At 39.8% G+C, this 14,367-nt stretch overlaps 1 protein-coding gene across 8 annotated transcripts in view; it reads left to right on the top strand.

The window, feature by feature from the left end:
- ROBO1 (roundabout guidance receptor 1) overlaps positions 1-14,367 on the top strand; it is a 682,144-nt gene that overhangs the window by 562,919 nt on the left and 104,858 nt on the right. For all 8 annotated transcript variants that reach the window (XM_064726906.1, XM_064726875.1, XM_064726883.1 and 5 more), the window contains one exon: positions 5,476-5,633. In XM_064726906.1, the coding sequence (XP_064582976.1) occupies positions 5,476-5,633 (158 nt within the window). The remainder of the gene's footprint in view (positions 1-5,475; positions 5,634-14,367) is intronic.

Genomic DNA, 14,367 nt, shown 5'->3' with positions numbered 1-14,367 from the left:
TTTAATGACTATTTATTTTAGTTAACACCAATGTTGACCTGGTTTTAACACCTCCAGAAAGGAAAAGAAAGCATTTTTTCAGGGAATAAGTTTTTAACTTTTTATGGCTGCATGGAGACTTTTAGGGAGGTCTCTTCAGAAATATTACTTCTCATTTGTAAATGATCAAGTTTTTTGGTCAAACCAGGTAACAGTTTAATGAGGTCTAAAATATAATATGGTAACACATGGGTTGACTTAAATTTGATAATGCATACCTTTGTTTGTTTCTTTTTTGCTTAATTAGGTGCTCTAACACTTTCCTGTTACTGGCATGCATGTATTAAAAATTTTATCCTGACATCTGTATAAATTTCATGCCAGCAAAGTCTTTAAACAAGGTACCATAATTCTGGCTGATGCTTAAGTTAGTTGTAATTAAAATTAAGCACCTGGTTTGAAGCACTGTTCCAACTGACAACCATCTTATATTTGAATGCCAAAAATGTCTGGTGTGTCTCAGTAAATTTGAATTACAAGTTTAGTAGGTAGTGGGGAAAAGGGATCATTGCTGATCCTAAATTACAGGAAGAGCTCTGTTTTTGAATAACAACTCAATCCTGACTAAGCAATAATTAGTTTCTCTTTGATTACAGCTTCATGGGATTAGAAGATTTATATAACCTCCTGAATCCTATTTTTGTTTTCCTTATCTTACGGGCTTTCAAAGCAAGCTCTCATTTTTCTTGTTTTCTTCATCATACTTTATTAGTCAAATGAAGTATTAGGTGGAAACTTAGTTTGGAAATGCTGCTCTATTGTTGGAGAGGAAAAGAGAAACATAAAAATACTTTTTATCTATTTAAAGTAATGAAAATAGTAGAATTGGTGGATATTTAAAAAAATTTAAATCTATTACAACTTCTAACAAAATTAGTCAAAAGGCAGGGCAGTGGGCCACTAAGGTTTGTATTTAGCTTGTTTGATGTCAGGAGGGTTTTGTTTGTTTGGGTTGGCAACTTTCTTATTAGCTGAGGTCTAGTTGTTCAAAGAAATGTGATGATCATTTCTTCTGTTTATTTCACTTTCTTTTTCCACCATTTTTGGGGCACATTAAAAAAAAAGATTCAAATTATGTTCATGCTGAAAGAGTGGAGCTTGTTGGGATGTCTTCTGTTAAATAATTGTGCCATACTTTGGCTCACCAGTCTCTCTAAGAAGCAGACTTGTAAAATTGTGTGTTTTGTGGTGATGGTGCAAGAGAGTTAATGGGAAGCAAGTCTGAGTGATGCCTTTTTATAAGAATTAAAATGGATTAAAATTGCCTTGATCTGATTCAGAAATTTGCAGCACAAGCATCAACATTTCCCTTTTCCTCTGTTCACTGGGTGACCGTGGCTGGTTGATCATGGTTGATTAGAAATCCCAGATATATTCTGGTGCATTGCTTTGAACTGATCTGGCATCTGGAAGCGTCTGGACTGGAACAGACCTGTAATCAAAATTTGCAGGAAATTTTGTGATTTCCAGATCTCAAATGATACTACCTGTTAAGGCATGATATCCACAATGTCTGATGGTAATTAATGTGTTCCTTACAAATTCATTCTTTTCAAGTATTGACTAGAACTTTCTGGTTGGTTTATTTTATCTTGTGCTTTATATGTCCCTTTCAAATCACAGTTATTTAAAGTTAAAATGCAACAGTAACCTTTCTGAATTATCCACAGTTTATATAGGCAAAAAAATCCTGCCTATCTTCCTCCCATTTCACCCTGTAGTGTCTCCCTACTCATTTTCATAGAAGGCAACATAGAACTTAAGAAAAAAAAGCACTGAGTGCTGCATTTTGCAGAGGACTGTTTTGGTGCCATCTCTGCTTATCAATGAAAATGTATGTTGCTTATAGGTAAAAATTTATCCTCAAGTGGTTACCAATTCCCTTCTTCCCTGAGAAAGATTCTCTGGGGAAAGTAAAACTTTAGTGGATTGAAGAGCACACAATATGAAGTAGTTGTGTGAGCAGTTGACTTTTGAGTGGAGCTACAAAAGTTGCTTTTGAACCTGAATAGTTCAGCAAATTCACACAGCAAGATCATGGGCTTGTCCCAGCTGTGCTGTGATGATGGTTGCAATAATCCTTCATTGGATTTCAGAGAATATCAGGGGAAATGATAGAAAACCTTAACCAAGGTCTGGCAGAAATGAGGAGGAGAATGTTATATCTATGAAGATTCTTTAAAAAAGAGAAAAAAAAAGTCAAATGTCTTCTTAATATACCTTTTTTTATTCCAGCTGCATATATGTAGAAAGAGGTGAAATTTCACCATTAAGTGACAAAAAGCATTCGCTGTCATGGATTGCAAAGTATACTTCTAATATAAATTAAAAAGGAAATGTTTTCTCAATTTACAGTAAGCCTTGACTATGAAGAACAGGAAAGAAAAAGTTAGGTTTTTTTCAGTAAGGGATGAAAATTTTAGATTTATAACTTCATGCAAGATTGCCAGGGCCTGAGGCAAACAAAACAGAACATGTATCTGCTTTACAGCTGCAAAAATAATTACGATGACTATCTGTGGAGTAATCTCTAATGGATTATATTTTGTTAGTATTTTATTATGTGATGTTAGAGCCAAAATAATTCATAGAAAATGAGGAAAAAAATACTTGTTTTGAAGTATCTGTGGCCTGGACCTTTGATGTGCTCCTAGGCATTCTATTTAGAACTGGTTAATTTGTGAAAGGTCTTGGTTTGCAGGCAAGGTACTTTGCTTGTCAAGCTATTATAAGACTAAGGAGTGTAGAAATTACAGAAGTAATTTGGTTTTATTATGTAAGTACTGGACTTCTTTGTTGCTTCAAAGGTGGTAAAGCCATCTGAGGTGCTGTCTAATAGTCCTTTCTCTTAGGTTATGAGGTCTTTCAGACTTGAAAAGCACTTATGCTTTATTAAGATCACTTGATTTAATTTTTTTAAACTTCAGGCTGCTTCTTTTTATATGTCTCTTAAATTTATCCAAGTGATACAATCTTCAGCAGTAATAAGAAGCTTCTTACTTATGGTCAAAGCACCTCTTTTTTGTGTTGCAATAGAATTGTGGCATAGCAAATAAACTCTTCTGCACTTTCATGTGCTCTTGGCACTGGGAACTGGATCTATGGGAGGGAGGGGATAGTAACTTAGGGCAATTTCTGTGTCTTCTTTAATGTTCTTTAATTTGAAAAAGTGGGAAGAAAACCAAAAAAAGTAATAATATGATCAGTGGCTCCAAGCCAGATTAAGTCTCTAAAGTATTCAGTAGAAAAAATTCTTGGACTTCAATAGAGGCAGTGTCCAGCTATCCATTTGCACTACATGATTTATAGTGATCCATGTCTGGATGGCTTGAGGGTTTCTTGGGAACACAAGAAATTGTCTTTGGCTGTTCACACCAAATTCAGTATAAGCGGAACAAGGATATGTAACATTTTCAGTGTACATGAGTAATGTTTTAACACTTCCATAACCAAAAATTAATTTGAAGTGCAATTTTGGTGCATCAATATATAAGGGAATATGGTAAGGAAGATGTAAGAGAATGTGGGTTGAACTTAATAAAGTTTTGTTGAAAGCAGAAGGGAGTTTAAAGGATTGGTCTTTTGACTTACCTTTCTGAATAACAGAAAATTACATCATTCCCCTTTTTAAAAACATGATGTTATAGCTGAAAATAATTTCAATTTTTCCCAAGTTCGTAGAAGGAAAATATCCATGAGTCTTGGCTTTTAGGAAGATAAATATTTTGATCTTAGGTGCAGCATGTTTTTTCAGGCTTTTGTACAGTAAGAAATAGGTACATTTTTTTTGTTGTGTTGGTTTTTGGGTTGTGTTTTTTAATAAACTCTTTACACTAGGTCTGTTGAAGAGACCTAATATGTCCAAGAGAACGTGGTCATTCAAAAGCATCTTATTGTTGTAGACTTGATGACCTCCAGGGGCTCCTTCTAATCTAAATTATTCTGTAGTATCTTCTTTAAGTCCTATAATTCTGTTCTATTATTTTGTATTGTTAATGTGATAGAGACATTTTATCCTTGACTATGCTCTTTCAGAGCATCACTATGTCCTGTTTCCAGGGCATCCAGAAATTTCAGTAATTGAACTGAAATATTAGAAATGTGAGTGCTTCAGTGTGGAAGGGGATTAGTAAATTCAAATGTTTGGTGAGATCTGTACTATATAAGTCTTTTTGATATACAGATATTCTTTGTTATTTCTGGAATTTATGTCATTTAGCTAGAAAAGTGGCAAAATATCCTTTATTTATTGTTTTTGATTCCTGCCTACACTTGTGCATCAGTGTGGAACTTTCCCAGTTGTATATTATGTTATGATAAAAGCAGTTGTGAGGAAGGTGTAGATATCTCTGTCCCAGAGCAGGTGACCCATTTGCCCTCAGAGCACTTTAGAGCACGAAAGGCCTTTCAGAGAGGGATGGCTCTGTGGTAGCCCTGTGCATGCCAATTTGTAGGAACAACCACATTCCTTCACAGCTGACAATGAATCTCACTTCCCCTTGAAGCAGCATTAACAACCAAACCCCTGTTCACTAGTGAATGTCCTTGTATATGGGGTCCATGCCTTGGAGGATATATATTTTTTTTTTTTCTGCAGCTTCTTGGCATTATTTACTGTTGACACATGATTGTTGCAGGTAGCAAGAGTGACATACAGCTCTGTAAAAATCCTGAGACTCCTTTGGGTGCAGTGTGCTTTTCCCTTACCCTACCCTTTGTTCAGTGTGGATGGAGGAGCAGCAGTGGAGAGGACTAGAATGTTCTATTTGTTATCATTTGAGTTATTTATTTTTAGATTAAACCTAATGCCACTTACTTGGCAAGGCTTAGAAATGCCATTATTCCTTTAAACCATGTCCCTGTGTAGTGGTCTGGTGAGCACAGGATGATGTCTGTACTTTCCCAGAAAGAAAAATAATCACACATCTATTGATGAAATCCATAGTGGATGACTGGAGGAAATTAGAGTTTCCTAGGCCTGGGCTTGGCCAAATGATGAGAAAGAACAAATTCTAGTAATGAAGCTACAATAAAAATGTTTCTTTGTGTGCAAAGCTGGTAATTGACAAAAGGTGCAAAATAAACTTCTAAATAAAGGATGTGGTCCTGGTTTAGGCTCAGTGACAACTACCAGAGATCAGGAAAGGTTTTTAATATTTTTCTTAAAGAGACACAAGCCAGATTGCAAAGATGAGTTTGGCTAAGGCTGGGCAAATGTTTAGTGATTTGTAACGTCATCAGAGAACTGGGACTTTTATTAGGTCATTGAGTTTTGCCCTAAATTCAGGGCTGGGTACAATTTGTTGATTAACTGATCTGTTTGTTAATGTGAAATACAGTGACAACAGGCACCATTAAAGGCCAATACAAAACACTTTGCTGCACTATTAGTATATTATTGAGTAATTTTTTGCTTCATTGCCTTTATTCTTTCAGTTCTACGGGATGACTTCAGACAAAACCCCTCAGATGTCATGGTAGCTGTGGGGGAACCTGCAGTGATGGAGTGCCAGCCCCCAAGAGGTCACCCAGAGCCAACTATATCATGGAAGAAAGATGGGACCCCTCTGGATGACAAAGATGAGAGAATTACAGTAAGCGTAAAAAGTTTTTTTTTCCAAACAACACAAGAATCAACTAATCCAAATTAATTTCTTGTCTCTTGAGCCTGTGGGCATCCCTGGCCGTGCTGTCCTTTGTAGGATGTGTCCTCTCCTTGCTTCACAGGCAAGGGCTAGTTTGCATTTAGCTTGGAATGTAACCTCTCATCTCCTAGCACTTCATTGCAGGGTATGCATTTGTTTGTTAAAGAGGATTATGCAAAACCTATATTCTTCTCTTCCTTAGAAGAATTAGAAGCTTGTGGAAATGAAATTCGTTGTACTCATCACTGTCCTATAATTTTCATACCTTTCATCCACCTACAAATTTTTGCAGTCTGTAATATCTGCCTTTGGTTGGAAAGAGAAACTGCAAGTAGTCTCGGTGAGATCTTTTGTAATTCCGCTGAAAATAGCACATGCAGGAAAGTTGTGTTTTGTACTAGAAAGTATTAAAAGGGTTTGGGGATATAGACACATTTCTTTAGAGAGATAATGGCTTATCCCACCTTACATAAATCTGTTTTTTCATTAGAGGTGTTGTCATACTCATTTGTATCTGTAACTTGCTGAATACAGTGCATGACTATTCCAGAGTATGGATAAAGCAGCTTCTCAAATCATAAAACTATCCTTTTGAAACAGTGAGCTGATGAGCCTAAACATCTTGCAGAAATGGCAGTGAAAAATGGGGTTCAAAAGTCATTTATTTGCTGCCAGTGTGGTGATAGGAGAAACATCTTTCTACATGAGAGAAACTATCATCTGAAAGCACACACTGTCCTGTTGGTACTGGAAAGATTTCTAATGTAAAGCAGGATTAGAGGCACATACCATTTACATGCCTCAATCACATCAAAATGAGGGAAATGTTTAATGGAAGTACTCTCAGACCCCAGCAACCTAAGTATAAAATTACCATTTTGGTTTGAGATTGAAATTGCCTGTTATTCCATTTATTTTTTACAAACACAAAGCCCAGGCATTCTGCAGTTGTGGCGTATGCATACATTTAAATTTTTAAGTACCCTTCCCAACCCATACTGATTGCTGGCTATTAACTCCATTCCTCCAATCATACTTGCTAAGAACTTGCAATTTCCTTTTCAAATCTCCTTCCAACCGTGACAAGTCAATTGACCTGAGATAAAGAGAAGATTCCAGTCCTACCTATGCTGTTCTTTTTCCTCCAGGAAGAGCTTTCTAAACTTGCATTTTTTATTGCTGTAGTTTATTCTTGCAGGGGATTTTCAGGTGTTGCCTATTAAGTACATTTCTTTTGTTATAGATGAAAACTGTTCCAGCTGCCAGAACAAAGACATACCCGGAACAAGGGTAGCTATCACTGACTGGCAATGTCACCTGGAGTCGTTAAAGCTTTTCTTAGGATGAAATAAAGCCCCTCAGTTTGGTTTTATTTTCTGGTGTTTGTATCAAATGCTCACCCACACAGTGTTCTTTCACCAGTGTCATCTGGCAGAGTTATTGTTTGTTATCAAAGTCGCCTCCCAGAAGCGAACAAATGAAAGTGAGTTTTGATGTAGGTGTAGATTCACACTTGTTTCAGGTGCCCAAATGAGGGTTTGTCTCCAGAGGTGTAAATTAACAGAGCTGCCACAGCCCAGCTTAGCTGTGTCATATGTGCCTGGCATTGTCCCCAGCAGCACTATTGATATCGTGGGGGCTCCCTGACACAGGCCAGAGAGCCTGAAGCACCATTGTAATGCAGATTTGCATCCTCTTACAGCTGTAGCAGGGTCTTGCCAAGTGTGTAAATATGCATTCAGATGTACCTCTTTACAGCTTTGCAGTATCCATCTGTATGATCTTGCTGGTGGCTGGGAGGGGAGTGGGGTTTGGGACCTGGAATGGACAACTTATTGAAGGGCAGATGGGAATGAAATGCTAATTGTGAAACTTGACTTAGAATAATTCCATTTATGTTCATTTATCTCCTTAAAGGCATTTCTATTTCAGTTTGGCAACAAGAATGAAAAAAACCTAGAGGAGTACAAAAGCTGAAGTAAGGATGAAATTACAGGGTTTAAGTGACAGGTTTCTTTTTTTTTCTCTCTTTATAATTGTCTATTTTTAAGACAAGCACCTACCTTCATGTGGTGGCAAAATTTTGATTGACTCAGTGGCAGTAAATTTCCATAATACAACTTGTATTGTAAAGGAAAGTGTGACTTTCCTCTTTTTAAGCCATGAAATTAGCAGATCAGGAAATGTCAACCTATATGTCTTGGTGTTCAATGCATATGTAATACCAGTGGGCATTTAATTAATGAAAAAGCTTGAGTGGCTCCACTTCTAAAGCATTTCCAGTTGTTTTCATTCTTATAGGTTTGTTGATCTTTGGCTCATTACAATTTTAAGAGTTCTGTAAGTGTCAAAGGCTGCGTGAAGCACATTGTATTAATGCTTTCCTTTCTGGCAAGAGATTTAAAATAAACATTAAGACTCTACTTATTCTGAATAAGGCATGATGCTTGACATCTTTTTTGATTCGTATCTATACTTTCTTCAAGAAGATGGTATCTCCATGAGGCAGCCTTACTTTTAATATATGGAAGCATTTTTTTTCCTCTGCAATGACAGTGTCATTTATGAGTCAGAAATCTGGACTTTTCAGAGTGAGTACTAATGCCAGAAAAACAGAGCTGGAAGCTCTGTTTCTGACTGAGAGATTGAAGCAAAAGATGTAGATAAATAAGATCTAAGTTAAGGCATGACTTCCTCAGAAATGCAATAAAAAGAAAATATTATTTTGTCCTGGGTAGAGTTAAGGAAATCAATGCGTTTATGTAGGTGAGAACAAAAATCAGTGTTTTCATATTTTTGGTCCATTTGTGGGGCAAATAAATGTGCTACGAAGATAAAAATCTGTGTATGTCTTTTAAGGTATAAGCTAGGGAATGGAACAAATAGGAAACGAAAGTTAAGGGTGAGGGCAGAGCTATCTGTGAAGGGGTTTATAGAAGCACACATTTGAGCGCAGCTCTCCCAGTGGTGCCCAGTTTTAGAGACTTGTGTAGGCTCTTCAGTGCACAAATGTCTGCTGGGTGCCCCTGATGAAGAATCATCACCAAAGTATTTTTTCTCTCTACTCTTGAGTGTGTTGTCTATATTTTCTGAGTGCATTGAGGGTCAACGTGATTTTCCTCATGTGTGTTCCATACACCGTGGTATGAAAGCAAATGCTTGACATGTCTAATCCCTCTCCAGATATTACAAATGAAGCTGGAGCAGTCTTGCCTGAGAAGCAGACACTTAACTGTTTTCTAATTCAATAAATTAAGCTAAAGGTATCATGAGGACAGAGAAGAACTAGTATGATTCCATGCTCACCTAGGTAGTTTTTCTCACCTAGTTAATTCCTAATGTGGAATCAGGAATCGCTCCTGTAATAAAGGGTGCCTCAGCTCAGTGCAGTGAATAGCTCTAATTTCTCACTGCAGGCAGGGTAAAGCTCAAATATATTTTTCCAGTTTCTTGCATGATCCATCTGCACTAGGAGAGGCTGTGGGACACTCCTCTTGGAGCTGAGACTTGGTGGAGAGGGAAAGTGCAAGGTGTTGTCCATGAGAGAGGGAGAAGGGAGCGCAGCAGGGTGTGGAAGTTCCTGGTTCTGTTTCCAGCCCTTCTTGCTGTTCACACATTTGGCACTGGTGAAGTTCATAGACCCACCCATTGCTTGGAGCAAGGATCTAGGCCAGGGCTCCAGGCTGCCAGGTATCCTCCCCAGGAACAGCCCTGCTCCCAGCCCCATCAGTCTAGCCATCTTTTTTGCATGGCAGCACAGCATCATTAGGACATGGCCACGTGTGTCACCTTGGTGCCAAAAGCTGTGAGTTTGCATTCCCTCAGGCTGGGGAGGAAGTGCAATCAGTGGAGTTTCTGCTGACTGCTGTAATCACTGGGTTTGGCCTTTCCAAATGTATTTTGTCTGGATGAAGTTGGCAGAGTGTCAGTGGCTGCGAGTGCCATTAGCAATGACTTGCTCAGGCACTCTCAGTAATCACAGTCAGTGTTGGTTGCTTGTCAGCCTGTGAATTCAGTGTGCCTCCATTCAGTCTCTTCTCACCCTGTACCCTTCCTGCTGTACCCCAGAAATGTCCCACTACTTTCCAAATGGTGTTCTCACTGCCTTCCTAACACACATCCCACCAAATTTTCACCTCATTCCTCAGCCATTTCCTCCATCTCACAATGTGTGCTTGCATCCACCCAGCCTGTCTGTCTCTGTCACCTGATTAGTGATACCTGCTTGTGTGGAGGTAACAATTTGGAAGCTTGATAAGCAACCCCTCCTGCAGCATGCTGTGAAGCCAAGGCATTCTTCCCTGGGATTTGCTGTAGCTGGAAATGGCTGGTGAGCTGTGATTTGTGATGGCTGTGGTGGTGCCTGCCTGTGTCAGGCTTGCTCAGAGCCTCCCTCGAGGAGCTGTGTTGCTGCTCTGTCTGCTCAGTGAATCCCAAATGCAGCTGTCTCTCTGTAAGATGCTGACATCAGGAATCTAGCCAAGATGGTGGGGCCCTTGAGCGTGTCTTTAGGCAAAAACTGGCAATAATTACAAACTCTCAGGAGTGCACAGCGTTCAGAGAGGGTTTTGTGGCTCTTCCAGGGCAACCTCCGTGTGCTTTTGGATCTATCAATTTGTCTTATGTTTTAGCAGCAATGCCTGCATAATTGACTAACCTCAGTGAAATCAGGATGCAGTCAGAGTGCCTGTAATTATCAGTGCTTTCCCAGTGGGAGAAGTTGTACATATCTTGCATAAGCTCCAGACCAAGCTGATGCTTGAGCCAGGTTTGGAGGTCAGGATTTCACAGCTGAGTCTGCTCCTGCCCCATGCTCACTGGTAGCCCCTGCTTCAGAAAGCCTCCTAATTGTTCACATCAAGTCATGGTATAGGTGGTAGAAGAAAAAAGCTATGCATACTGAACATGAAATTTTAATAGGTAAAATCTTTTACATATACATGAAAAAGGATGCTGGTACCTTAGAAAGAAATCCTTTGTAATTGAACACAAAAAGCAAAGCCTTTGCATTGAAACTTCCATGCAGCACTGTGATTGCAATTTCCCCCTCTCTTTCGTATTAACTCTTATCTCTCATTTATCCTGAATCATCCTCATTTGATTTTTAAAAGAAAAAGCTTGAAAAGCCATTTATCTTTCCTTGTTCAAGTTTCTTAGCTTTAAAGATCAAAGTTAGAAGATGAATAATGCATACAGGTTTTCATTCCTTTTTTGTGTGGCTGTCTTGTGACATCAACAGTTTTGAATGACTTACACTCTTATTTTAGATGAGTTGCAACTTAAATTTTCAATTCCCATCTTCTTTCCTGGCCCTTAAATAGTACATCACCAGTGTTCAGCATTTATTGGATCTTACACAATGCTATTTTTACATGAGTGTGTGATGAAAATGTTTTTCAAAATGTGAAAACAAAGCCTTCTGATCTTCTGTTGTGACAGGACAACCTCCTTAATGGTACCTTCCACAGGAAGATGCTTCATGTGCTTTCCCCAATTTTTTTTGTTAATGAATTGTCAAAGAGAGCTGCTTTAATTCCTTCTTGGTGGGACCAGTCACTGCCTCATCGTGCTTTGGCAAGTTTAAAACTACATAGGTGGATCCCAACGTGACCTTGATCATGAGAAAAAAGGAAGTGGAAGAAATTGCTATGACTGTCAGTTAAAAAGGAAAAGAGAAAGTGTTGTTAGTATTGGAGGGAACAGTGGAAAGACCAGAAATTAATTCCCTCTTTAGGAAGAGGTTTTTCTTTCTAAAGTTAAATTGCAGGGAAAAATTGCAATGCAGATGTGAATCAAGAGAAATTAAAAAAAAAAGATTGAATTTGTTGGGGCATTTTGTGTGGAGTAACAGTCTTAACCCATTACTACAGCACTGCTCCTGACAGAAACCATACTGTTGTGGTGCCATTCCAAATTAATTCAAGATGTTTATCCTTATTTCTTTTGGTTTTTTTTTTTTTTTCAGGCCTCCTCTCTTTTTCATTGATTTATTGGTCATTAATCTCTTAACACCTTCGTTTCCCCAAATTAGGTATTTCAGATACTCAGCAGAAGAATGCACACCCCTGTAAAGGCTGTAATTCTGATGGCAATATTGTGTCTGCTGTGCAGAGCTGCATGAGAGATCATGGCCTGGGTGCACGGCACTCCAAGCAATGGGGGTGAGGGGAAGGCAGGGAGCAAGGACTTACAGTTCAGGGTTTTATTTCATTTTAATTGTTTTTCTTTTTTGGGGCAGATTAAAGGGCAAGAAGCAATTTCCTATAGGCCCCGAGAGGGTTAGAAAGAGAAGTGTATTTTTTGTTCTGATTCCCAATATGTGCTGCCTCCCAGCAATTTCCTTTCTTCCAAGTCCTTTTTCTTTCTCCCTGGGAGCTTTGGCTTCCCACTCTACCTCTCATTTTACTTCATCTCTTGATCCCTACAATGGTGGCTTCCTCAAGGATCAAGAGTAGTTTTTGTTAATGATTTATATTTCTTCTGCTCTTAATATTATTTCCACAGGTGACACAGCTGGAGCTGCTGTGAATTAACTTGGCACCCCAAAAGGGAAAAAAAATGTAAAAAATTGTGAAAAACAATTTGTAACCACACAGCTGTCCCAGAGGATAGTGAGAATTCCTCTAAATCCTTCTGTTTCTTCTCCTTGTTTTTTCCAAAATGTGACACTCTTGTTCTGTGCTCACACTTAAAGCTCTGTTTCAGGGTCCTAGTTGCTCCTGCTGAAATATTTTTGCTCTCCACATTCCAGAAATCTGTGAAGATGTTTTTCTGGATCACCTCTCCCTTCTTTTCCATGCCAAGTGCTTGCGCTGTCTCCTGCATTATCATGAGGACACCTTTCCCATTTTTGCCCTCACTTCTCTCTGCATGCTTGCCTCTTCCCCTGCTGTGTCTAAACCACTCACGTTTCCACATCTGCACAACCACTCTCTGTTAAGACAAAGGGTTCTCAGGGTATCTTCTGCTACTCTTTTCAGTGGTCCATTAGTCTTTGATTATCATTTGTCACATTGTTTTATGTGTTGTTTGTCGGGGTTTTGGCTGAGCCGTAAAAAACATTACCTCTGCAGAGGACCACACTCACCTTGGAAGGTTGTAGAAAATCTGATTAATAGCCTGGGCTAAAATATCACACAGTCTTTTATTTCTGTATCTATTTTCCTCTGTCTCTTCTTCCATCCTACTTGGAGTCTGACCATCCTCACTTCATTTTTCAGACTCAGCCCTTTGAAACAAAACTTCCCATCTCTAACACATCCACGAGCAGCTCGCTGCCCTGACCACAGCTGCCGAGAGCGAGAGCTCAAATTCCACACGTTGGTGTGGATTGGAAATCCTGACTTATTTACAAGGCTCTCCCCTGGCAGCCTGCGTTTCGGGTTTGCCATTGGGAGGAGTGTGGCTGTGCAGATGTTGTCGGGCAGATGTGGGCTGTGGGCTGGCTGTGGCAGCCATCTGGCAGTGGTTAAGGTGGCGCCGAGCCCAGGCTAACGAGCCCTGCTGCGAGACGGGCTTAAGCGCGCCGGCACTGCGGGCAGAAGGAGCTTGATGTCTCCATCCATGTGCCAAACCAAGGCAAACGGCCTGAAAATGCCCATGTGGATGTTCCCTGCTTTGCAGCTCTTTCAAAATCACAGAATCACTAGGTTGGAAGAGACCTTGAAGATCATCAAGTCCAAGCCATGCCCCAACACCTCAAGTAAGCCATGGCACTGAGTGCTGCATCCACTCTATTTTTAAACATATCCAGGGATGGTCACTCCACCACCTCTGCAGGCACACAATTCCTCATCACTCTTCAATTCCTTCATCACTCTTTCTGTAAAATCTTTTCCTTAACATTCCGCTTGGCACAGCTGAGGACTATGTCCTCTGGTTCTGCTAGTGCTGCCTGGAGAAAGAGACCAACCCCACCTGACTACAGCCTCCTTTCATGGAGTTGCAGAGAGTGATAAGGTCACCCCTGAGTCTCCTTTTCTCCAGGCTCAACACCCCCAGCTCCCTCAGTCATTCCTCATAGGCTTTTGTTCCAACTCCCTCACCAGCCTTGTCCTCTGAGCACATAATCTGTCCCAAATGCTTCTTTGAGGTGCTTTCTCCACTTGCTGTAAGAAAATGGTGTGGAAGAAGCCCACCAGTCTCAAGTGTTCAGGTCATGCTCAATACCCAGCATTGTTCTAATTGGTTTAAATGGCTCATTATTAGCCCTGAGTCTTCTGTGCTGCATAGGGTAAACCATGACACTTGATGTGATATGTCTTCCCAGCAGACGTCTCCAAAGGGTAATGATGGTCTCTGGAATCAGGGAAAAGGGAAGGAGCGTCATGAGCAGGGCAAAAGGTGGCTCAATATCAAACATCTGTGGGCTGGGGAGAACACGAGGGTCTGTTGGCTTGTGCTGGCTGTCACAGTGGCTAGATTTTGCATTTGAGACCAAACTGACCTCCTGTGTTCCCAAGGGCATCCTCAGTAGTAGTGTCATCCACTGTGTGTGGTTATCAGATTTATGGATGGTGTTTACACTAACCAAAAGTACTGGAACTAAAACTCATCATAATTCCGTGTTAGATTAAAAGGCTCCCTATGGTCATTCATCTGCTGGCATTTTAAAACCAGTTATTGCTGATCATATTGACCCTAGAGCTGTAAGACTATGTTCCTTTTGTTTTTTTCGCAATTT

Source organism: Zonotrichia leucophrys, chromosome 1 (genome assembly GCF_028769735.1).
Source record: "Zonotrichia leucophrys gambelii isolate GWCS_2022_RI chromosome 1, RI_Zleu_2.0, whole genome shotgun sequence".
NCBI lineage: Eukaryota > Metazoa > Chordata > Aves > Passeriformes > Passerellidae > Zonotrichia > Zonotrichia leucophrys.
This window is presented reverse-complemented; position numbering and strand designations above follow the sequence as displayed.